This window comes from Vipera berus, assembly GCF_964194415.1.
Source record: "Vipera berus genome assembly, chromosome: 1".
In the NCBI taxonomy this organism is placed as follows: Eukaryota; Metazoa; Chordata; class Lepidosauria; order Squamata; family Viperidae; genus Vipera; species Vipera berus.
This window is the reverse complement of record NC_138202.1, coordinates 123,192,332-123,202,928: the sequence shown is the minus strand read 5'-3', so window position 1 is coordinate 123,202,928 and position 10,597 is coordinate 123,192,332. Positions and strand designations below refer to the sequence as shown.

Below are 10,597 nucleotides of genomic sequence, written 5' to 3'. Positions count from 1 at the left end.
TGGGAGAAGGTATTTAGAAAGGAAGGGACAAGACCTCCTTAGCTAAACTCTGCCTTCCCTTTTAGGGCTATTACTACCATTTGCCCTGCAGGAAAGATACTAGGCATTTACTTGCTTTTCAACATTTCCTGCATTTTATTTGTAGTTATTTATATAGATTCTAAAAATGCTTTGAAAGGATTAGTGTCTTTAAAGGTGGGACATCAATAACTGCAATAAAGAAATATATTGTTAACAGCTACAATTGCTCAGTACTGCTGGTAGCCACACCTGTGTAGAAGAAAATGCAGTAGGGTAGTGGATATAGTATGTAAAATAATTCAGTACTTTGATCTTCCAAAGGACTACATAAAAGAGGAAATACGTAACTGTACAGATACAAACTCAATGATTTTCATACTAACACTCGCAAATAAGCGTAACCTGAATTTATACCCATAAGGATTTCCACTGAAATAGTTTAACTTTAAATACATAGGATTTTAAATTGGGGCAAACAAGGATTATAAGGGATTTGAAAAAAAGAGACGTTGTTTTAATCTCATGAAGTCAGGATGAAAAGGGAAGAGCTAAAATGTCTTCTACCAATATTTTCAAATTAAAGCTGGAATGCACTAGTATGTTATCACAGATAGTTGATGGATTCAGACACAATAACTGGATTTACATTGCATATTAAATTATGATATAATTTGCTTGATCCTAGCTTAGCATTTTCCCATTGTTCCAGCTTGTACATCATAATCTATGACATACTGTTTTGTGTGAGATGAGTCAATTCTGGTATTTCACACAAACTATAATCAAAGAAATCACAGTATGTTATGTAAAGTCTGATTTATCAACAGGCATGCTAATACACACAGTCTAACTAGCCTGAGCTGAGGAAGCTCACCCCAAGGTAGGTTTATTATATATACATTTTCAATTTCAATCCAGTATATGCATAATTTTGCTTGCTTTTTTCACTTTAGCAGATAGCTCATTACTATCTTTTTAAATGCCTCTTATAATCATGTGTGTATGCATCTATTTATCTATTTCATAATCCTAATAAAGCCATTTCTTGAATTACTTACATAATTATTTATTTTAATTATTTACATATTTTTCTAAAGCCTAGTATTCAGTGGCCCATTCATTACTCAACTATAGCCATTCCTGATCTGTTTAGTTCAGCTAAATTGTATTATTGATGAAGTGCTATTTTATAGTATAGAAATCACATAGGATGCATACATGTATTTAACTGAAAGACTGCTCTTAAGTAATTCCATAGGCTACAGATACAAGGGAAGAGCCAGCCAAAGGTATTTAATATTTCTGATCTGCATTCTCAGAAATTAATCTACACTATATTTGATGTTGTAGAAAGGCTGAGTGATTTAGTCACAAACATGATTGTTTAAAGAACAGGTTCCAGACCAAATGAATATAAATGGCTGCTGGCTGAGATGTGAAAGTGGCACGTATATTTGCAAACAATAAATAATTCTATCAGGAAAAGTGAAGGGTATGGTTTACAGTTACATGCATTGCAATTTCTGTGGAAAGAATATTTCAGCATGATTATGTGCCACCAAGTCATTATCAACACTTAGAGACCACACAGATTATCTCCAAGATGATCTGTCCCTAACCTGGTCTTTCAGGTATTCCAACAATGTACTCATTGCCACTATAACTGAGTTCATCCATCTTGCTGTTACTTCTTTTGTTTCCCTCCACCTTTCCCAGAATTAGAGCCTTTTCCAGAGAGTTGAATCTTCAGATAATGTGTCCAAAGTAGGATAATTTGAGCCTGGTCACTTGTGCTTCAAGTGAGAATCCTGAATTCATTTGTTCAAGGAAGCATTGGCTTGTTTTCTTGTTTGTCCGTTGAATTCTCAGGTATCTTTTCCAAAACCAAAGTTTAAAAGCAACAGAACTCTTTGTATCCAGCTTCTTCAAAATCCATTTTCACTTACATAGAGTGTCACAGGGAATATCATGGCTTGCATGATTCTGATCTTTGTATGTAAAGGCACATCATGGCATTTCAATATCTTTTCTAAGGAGTTTACAGCCGCTCTACCAAGGGCCAGTCTGCAACATATTTTTGACTGCTTGTTCCTTTATTGTTGATCATTGATCTAAAAGGCAGGAGCTATCCACCACTTCAGTATCTTCACTGTCAATTCTAAGGCTGGTTGGGTTACTCGTTGTCATTAGTTTGATCTTTTTTATATTTAATTTTAGTCTCTCTTTTTTTCATCTTGCTCCTTGACATTTATGACTAGAGCTTGCAGATTCTTTGCATTTTTGGTTATCAGCATAGCACAAGTTATTGATGTTTTTTCCTTCAATTTTAAAACCACACTCATCTTCTTTCAATCCAATCTCTGTTAATATATATTTAGCATATAGACTTGAATACATAAGATGAAAGTATACAGACTTGTCACACTCCTTTGTCATCCTGGAGCCAATCAGTTTCACCAGGTTCTGTCCATATTGTACATTATATATACAGGTAGTCCTGTCAACATATGACAATGGAGCCCAAAATTTCTATTGCTAAGAAGACAGTTGTTAAGCAAGTTGTGTCCCATTTTACAACCTTTTCTGCTACACTTAAGGGAATCAGTGCAGTTGTTAAGTGAATCTGGCTTCCCCCACTGTCTTTGCTTGTCAGAAGCCAACTGGGAAGATTACAAATGGTGATCACATGATCTCAGGACAGTGCAACTGTCATAAATACATGCCAGTTGTCAAGCACCCAAATTTTGATCACATGACCATGGGAATGCTGCAAAGTCATAAGTATGAAAACTGGTCACAAGTCACATTTTCAGTGCTACTGTAACCTCAAACAGTAAATTGGCTGTAAATTGAGGAGTATATATACATGCACATTACCCTATCCTTTTATTTCCTGGACAAAGGATTCCTTCATGGTATCTCTTCTAAATACTTTCAAGCTTCTCTGAGATGTTGAGAATTGGGTGATACAGAGGTTTTTTATATTGTTATAATAGTTATTATAATAACTTCCGGTGGCGACGCGACGCCGAAGACAGCCGTTTTCGGGCTGCCCGCTCCGCAGCTGTGTTTTTCCATCGTAAACAGCGCCGATCAGCTGTTTAGATGGATTTGAAGCCCCCTCCTCGGGAGAAGAGGAGGGGGTGAGGCCCCAGGTAGGGGTTGAGCTCTCCGGGGCCGCCTGAGCTGAGAGTTTGGGCGGCTGAAGGATTGAGCCCCCTCGAAGCCTGGGTTGCTCCGAGCTGCGCAGCGCCCCTGCTCCGGGATTTATGGAGCAGAGCCAGGCGTTAGCAACCACCCCTGCCAAAAGGAAATACTTTTGATTGTCAAGATGCAGGCAGAGCGGTACAGGAGGTCAAGGTGATGTGGACTCTTATCTTTACTCTCTAGCTCAATGGATTTTATAGCTTTAAAGTGAAAGTGCGCAATAAGTGAAAGTGGGGGAAGATGGTGGCTAAAACTTCTAAAGCTCTTCGGAGTGCGGGGTCTTCCCTGGTGCAACAGACCTCATTGCAAGCTTTGCTTCCTCCTGCACCTCCTCCGGCATTGACGCTTAAGGATTTACAAGATGCTCTTGGAAAGCATTCACAATTGATGTCTGACATGATGGATGAAAAGTTGAAAAAGCTGGAGGAGAAAATGGAGGATAAAATGGAGAAATTGGAGAAGAAGATGGAAGAGAAGTTTAGAGCAATGAGGGTGGACATGTTGTCTATGATTGAATCTGTAGCTGAATGTGTGCAACAGCTGGATGTAAAAGTGAAGGATCTCAGTCAAAAGAACTCTATATTAGAAGCAAAGGTATTAGAAAATGAAAATATAAGGGATAAAATGGACGGAGAATTGAGCCTTGTTCAGTATCATCAGATGCAGTATGCTATTAGAATCGGGTTTAAAGGAGAATTGTAAAGAAGATTTAAAGCAGCTGATTTCTGAGGCTCTGGAAGGGGTATTGGGCCAGCCAGCATCTGAAATTGAGGGAAATATGGACAAAATTTTTCGTGTAAATTCATGGATTGCAAGACAGAGGAAGTTACCCAGAGATGTGGTGGTCTATTTTACAAAGAGAGTAATTAGAGATGAAGTCATTCAAGCTGCTTATGATACTAAATTGGTAGTGGCTGAGGAAGAAGTCTTGGTTTTAAAAGATTCCTCCGAAGATTTTAAGGAGAAGGAAAGATTTTGCATTTCTAGTACAGGAACTTAAGAAATGTGATATTAAGTTTAGATGGGAGATTCCAGTTGGACTGGTGGTGACGCATGAAGGTAAAAGACATCGTCTGGTTACTGTGGCCCAGGCACGTGATTTTTATAGCAATGTGTTAAAAGCAACCCCCCTATCATTTTTGGAAGCTGTAAAGGGATACGGCGAGGGAAAGCTTCAAGATGTTGCAGATAGACAGATAGAGGACAATGGTGTTGGAGGGGATCAAGATACAGTTTCATCGGATGTTGCAGGAGGCCAGAGGATGACGCGTGCCGCCCTAAGAAGAGCGAGACGAGAGCAAGAGCAAGACCAGCAGAAAGTTATGGAATCTCCAAAGTGTATTTACAGTGAAGCTGTGGGAGGGGCGCGGTCCAAAGAAGTTTTGGGGGTCATGACAGACGTGCTCCAAAAGCTTTGGAGCGTTAAGATTGGTGATTAAATTTTTAAATTAGAATGTCAATGGATTAAATTTATCATAGAGGAGAAAGAAAGTTTTTTTTAAATATTTAACACAATTTAAGATTGATGTTATTTGCTTGTTAGAAAAGTATATTAGGGTTATGGACTAAAAGTATGTGTTGAACTAAGAATGGGTATGCAAGCTCCTAATTAACAACAAGTTGTCTTACAGACTGCTTAAACCTTTTTTTTTACTCTTTTTATTTGAACTTAAGGATGATTTGGAACTGCGAGACATTTGGCGTGATACATGCAAGAACTATTTTTGATCATAGTTTAGTTTGGTTGGAGATTATTAAGGTTAATAGAGATAGGCGCTTTTGGCGCATAACTGAGAATTTGTTTAGAAATTAGAGAAAGGTTGGAGAATGTAAATAGTAGGTGAAAGTTTTTTTTTCTTTTTTTTTGAAATTAATATGAATAAGGACTGGGATTAAGAAAATCTATTCTGAGTAAAGCTCTTTTTCTGTTTTCCTCTTTTTCTTTTTTACTTTATTTGTAATATTAATATTGTTTGTATTCATTTTATATGAGCTAGAGGGAGATAGAATTAATAGTTTATTGCTGATAACATAGGGGTGCTTATGTTTGTTTTTTGATTTTATACCCTGTATTTAGCTCTGGGAAGTGGGGGGGGGAGGAGGGAATGGGGGAGAGGGATAGGGAGGGTTAGGTAGGGGTGGGGGAGGGGGGGATTAAAGTCAAAATGTATTGTAAAACTTTTTAAATAAAAAAAATAGTTATTATAATAAAAAAACAGCATTAGTGATGAAGAATAGTAGCCATCTGATTAGGCAGAGGAAAAGGATTAACTCACACACCCAGTTTCCTCTTCTTCTCCTGGGCTTTTTCTGCAACCTTCTGGATTCTGTATGCCAGGCACGAACCATTCTTACCAGTCTCTGAAGTGCAAGAGAAAGGATACAAAACCACCAATTTGATGACAGCATTTTCTGGATCCGAATGACAAAACAGCCAATTCTAGGGGACTAACGAATCTCAACTGGAGCCGGGGCCTGCTCCTCTCTACAGGCCCCTCACAGCAGAGCCCCCCCCATTGTAGTACCCACGTTCAAAAATCCCTTAAGCAAAAGGGACCCTCGAGAGGAGCACAGAGGCTCACCCCGTCATCCCCCTCCCGAAAAAAAGCCAATTTGTTCCTCTGCCTTTCTGGCTACCTATTTCCCTCTCCGCCCCAGTGGAGCTATCCACTGCCTTCCTTCGACAAAAACACCAGTCCTGACTCGCACTTCCTCTCGCCTCTCCCCTCCTCATCACTTACAATGCCCGGCTTCCCACTCCACTGTGTCAACGATTCCTCCTTCCCCGAGCCGGTAGGAGAGCATCCATGTTTTCCTCTCTAGCCTCTCTCTCCTCCTCCCTCTTTGTTGTTGCTTCGTCCGCGCTCTCCCCGAGCAACTCTATGGTAACCTTTGACACAGGCTTCGGCTTTGGGGGATCGAAGGCGCCGCCCAAGACAAGGTGTAGAGAGGGTCTTCCTACCACTGCTGCGCGGTAGGTGCCTTAAAGCAAAGCAGGAGAAGAGCTCGTCATCTTCTCACAAATCAAAATCTCGATATTCAGACAACCTGCCGCGAACACTCGTCTAGGAACCTCTATGGTTTCCCAGAAACCATAGAGTGTAGGATAATTTCATAGAAAGTAGCCAGCCTTCGCTTCCGAAGCGAAAAGGGAAGATAGAGCTAGGAAAATTAGAATCACCCATGCCGACTTTTTCTCATAACAAATCTCTGCTTCCTGTTCATGTTTATTGTAAAGTGCTTGACTTTTACTGTGCCCGTAAAAGTCGAGGAGTAGCAAGCGGCTGTTTTCCATTTTATTTGAAACCGTTATTTCAATCTCGGACTTTTAAGACCTGCGGCTTTTTAAGTCCCAGAATTATGGGCGATTCCGGGAGTTGGTCCAGGCGCCTTAAAGACACCGAGGTTGAGAAACGCTGCTCTGACCTTCTTGCTACAGAGCTATCTCGGGTAGGAACAAGAGGGCGGAGAGTAAATCTCTCCCGATCAGGTGGAACCACAGAAGTGACGGGGCGGCGCTGATTGGAAGAGGGGAAGGTCGCTCAAGGAAGGGCAAGGAGGAGATAGTGTGTCTACAGGAGTATGCTGTACGTGGGAAGTGGGGTTTACCCGATCTCCGGTTTGCAGTAGGAGGTAGGATAGCTTTCTCATTCCTTTTATCTACACGAGGCTGCATTTTTCTCCAGTAGATCTGGAGAGAGAGAGAGAGAGAGAGGAAAAGAAGACAAACCACTTTTTAAGCTTAAAACCCAAAGAGATTCTCCCCACCTTATTTTAACACAGGGGTCTTCAAACTCAGCCCTTTTATGACTCATGGACTTCAACTCCCAGAGTTACTCAGCCAGGCACACTGGCTGAGGAATTCTGGGAGTTGAAGTCCATGAGTCATAAAAGGGCCGAGTTTGAAGACCCCTGTTTTAACAGGTGAAGGGCAGTTATGGGAATCTGCACAGTTTCTGTTTGGTATAGGCGAGTAGAGAACAAGTTCTCTTGGATTCCTGAGTTTAGTTTGCTAAGCAACTGCAGTACGCTGAAATGAATGGCTTGTAATACCAGGCAGAGAGCCGCCTGGCTGGCATCTAGACATTGCAAAAAGTTCGGTGTATTTGATGCGAGCTGTTCGTGCCTTTCAGTTTTGTCAGTAAACCGTTCATGGGTTTAACTGCTTCCTCCCTTTATTTTTCAGGTTTTAAAAGGAATGCCGCACAGAGTGATTATTTAACTTTGGCATTATTTGCTCCTCCCACACGCAATGCCCTTCTCTGACTTTATCTTAGCCCTAAAGGACAATCCATATTTTGGGGCAGGCTTCGGTCTAGTTGGTGTGGGCACAGCCTTGGCCCTGGCACGTAAGGGGGCCCAGGTTGGCATGATGGTTTTCAAACGGCATTATATGATCACCCTGGAAGTGCCAAGCAGGGACAAGAGTTACCACTGGCTGTTGAACTGGATATCTCACCATGCTAAGCACACCCAGCACCTGAGCGTGGAGACTTCTTACCTGCAACACGAGAGCGGCCGTGTCAGTACAAAATTTGACTTTATTCCCAGCCCTGGGAATCATTTCATTTGGTAAGGGAGACCATGAAATATCTCCAGGCTGCAAGTAGTGGGAAGATTATGAACATGAATAGATATATTTTGCAATAACTCCCAATACTTCTCTGTGGCAATAAGCAGGAGTTTTCAGTGCACAACTAACAGAAGAAAGTAAATTTAAATGTCTACATCCTGAACTTCAGTTTCTAAAATTGCAAAATAGGCAAAGATCAAGAAAACAGCAAAATGCATGTGCAGGAGAAATAGAATGGATATTTACAAGTGTGCAGTCAGAGCCAGTTCTATATTCTGCTGAATCTCAAAGGATAGTTATTATGCCAATGATTTCCAACAGTGTGGCTAAATTTTTGTTTCAGCAAGTGTCTTATTTCTGAAACTTCATGCTGTTATTCTATACTCTCATGCCTCCATATTTAAGAATAAATCCCATTGAACTCTAGGATTTAAAGGTAAGATAAAATCTCCCTTGAGCTTAGCTTAAATCCTTATTTCGTGGGTGCATCTGTCCAGGTTTTTTTTTAATAGTCATGCTATTGCCTTATTCCACAGTGGGTTTTAAAAATTATTTTATTTTCATTTATTTGAATAATCAGTTCCATTAATTATTTCATTTCTATTTTTATTTTCTGATTTATCAATAGGAATTGATTTAAATATGAACTAGATTCATCTTTGTTTATCTTTTAAGAGTAATCAATATCAGCTAAGCACTGACATTTTTTGTAAGCTTATTTAATTTAATCTCCAGCAAACAAGCATACAATTAGATCTGGTTTTTACTCCTCCAGCTCAGATCATGATGATAAAATCTTTTGAAATGCTGTTTCGTTATTTTAATAGCTAAATCTCCTTTTGTGCTATTTTGTTGTTTGCATCATACACATATAGTTTTATTTCTAAAAATGTTGAGCTATTTAAACAATGGAATAGAGACATTTTATGTAAGCAGAACTGATTGGATGGGTAACTTTTCCTTACTCCTATTACTGCAGTATTTTAGACTATATTGCTATAGCAGAAGGACACTCACAGAACAAATTTCTCTTTCCTGTTTTCCTTTTTCAGAAGCCTGGAGAAAGTCCTGAGAAACATGAGCTATATAGCACGGGTAAACAACAAAAAATGGAATTTCAGGCAAAAAAATTCAGGCAAAAAGCAAAATCCAATTTTTTAATCTTGTACATTGGGAGAGTAGGTAGTCACAAAGGAGATTTCCTTGTGTTGTTATCTGTGCCATTGCCTTTTTTTGGTTGGCCATAATTGAACATATATAAATCCTATGTTAATTCTTGTTTTATTATAGATCAACAGGCATGGAGGTGGAAGTCCGGAAAAGATTATCCTACTCAGGTGTTCCTTCCTCTGCTTTCAGGTATCAAAAGAAGTGGATACGTATAGAACGAAACCGGGAGAACCAGATGATTGATCTCCACACAGGCACTCCTTGGGAGTCTGTCACATTTACAGCAGTTGGCAATAAAAGAGAAATGTTTTTCAACATCCTGCAAGAAGGTATGTTAGCACCCCAAGCACCTAGCACCCCTGAATGTAATATTGCTCAGAGCAAAGTCCCAAACCAACCAGATTTGGACACTGTGTCTAAACAGACAATCTCTTCTACGTGGTATTTTGATTCCTTTTTGTTTCTAGGAATTGGCTTTTGTTATGCTTTGTCCTGGCTTCCTTCCAATGTATAGCCAGATATTTTGTATAATTCACATTTTACTTTCTCTTTAGCCAGGGAATTGGCTCTGAGACAGCAAGAAGGCAAAACAGTAATGTATACAGCAATGGCTGCTGAATGGCGGCCATTTGGTTTTCCACGACGACAACGCCCACTCACCTCTGTAGTGTTTGACAAAGGAATATCGGACAGGATTGTGCAAGATGTGAAAGAGTTCATTGATAACCCCAAGTGGTACATTGATCGAGGTGAGTGCATTTCAGAGGCTGGCAGTGAGATGACATAATGCGCTGATTCTCCTTTACTGTATAGATAAATCAGGATGTATTTGATGCCAAACAGACAGAGCGCATATTCTCTCCTCTTGTCTAATCTGTATTCAGTGTTTTAAGAACTAAAGGCGAGGAGGCAACAGGCATCCCAGTCTTGTCTCTTTTTTTTGTATCTCAAAAGGTTTTGTTAGTTCTCAATTCACAATTCACCATTATTTGTGCTTTCGCTGAAGTGTAAATCAATCTTATGCATTTACAGTAATAGAATTCTCTCAAAAATTCCTATCTTCTAAAACTTTAATCAGGAAGGCCCAGTTCAAATTTCCAAAGGTCTTATGTACACCTGTCTAAGAAAATAATGCAGCTTGCTTTTCATTATGCTGCTCCAAGTATTCCAAAATGTCTAGGATATTTCTTAAAAGACAGTTACATCTTCTAGATCAAGCTCACATTAATCCTTTTTGAATAAATTCTTGCAAAGTTATTTTCATTTGGAGCCATGTAGTCTGCAGGGATGCTGAAGGTGAAGCAGCCTGCTCTCCTTTCCCAGTCTGAGCTCTGGGAACCAGTGGGGCAAGAAAGAGGCCCAAGGCCTACAGAAACCCTAAGGAGTGGGGAGTGGAGCATGTGGTGCTTGATGGGCAGGCAACATGTAATATCAATAGCAATGGCACTTAGACTTAAATACCATTTTATAATGCTTTACAACTCTCCCTAAACAGTTTTACAGAGTTAGCATATTGTCCCCAACAATCTTAGTCCTCATTTTACCCACCTTGGAAGCTGGGAAGATGCTGAAGAGTAGGCCTGTGCCTGTGCTAGGCCTTCCAGGGACTCTCCCACCCGTGAAGAA

The 10,597-nt window shown here is 40.0% G+C and overlaps 1 protein-coding gene across 3 annotated transcripts in view; it reads left to right on the top strand.

Moving 5' to 3' along the window:
* The first annotated feature begins 6,112 nt into the window (after positions 1 to 6,112).
* Positions 6,113 to 10,597, top strand: part of BCS1L (BCS1 homolog, ubiquinol-cytochrome c reductase complex chaperone) — a 10,714-nt gene continuing 6,229 nt past the window's right edge. Inside the window, exons 1-4 of one of the 3 annotated variants that reach the window (XM_081336141.1) lie at positions 6,113 to 6,202; positions 7,415 to 7,800; positions 9,161 to 9,300; positions 9,526 to 9,720. In XM_081336141.1, coding sequence (XP_081192267.1) covers positions 7,481 to 7,800; positions 9,161 to 9,300; positions 9,526 to 9,720 — 655 coding nt within the window. In that variant the 5' untranslated portion in view covers positions 6,113 to 6,202; positions 7,415 to 7,480. Of the gene's footprint in view, positions 6,203 to 6,677; positions 6,862 to 7,414; positions 7,801 to 7,939; positions 8,238 to 8,853; positions 8,897 to 9,160; positions 9,301 to 9,525; positions 9,721 to 10,597 lie in introns of those variants that run through there. The other 2 variants (XM_081336140.1, XM_081336142.1) reach the window with 2 other exon arrangements.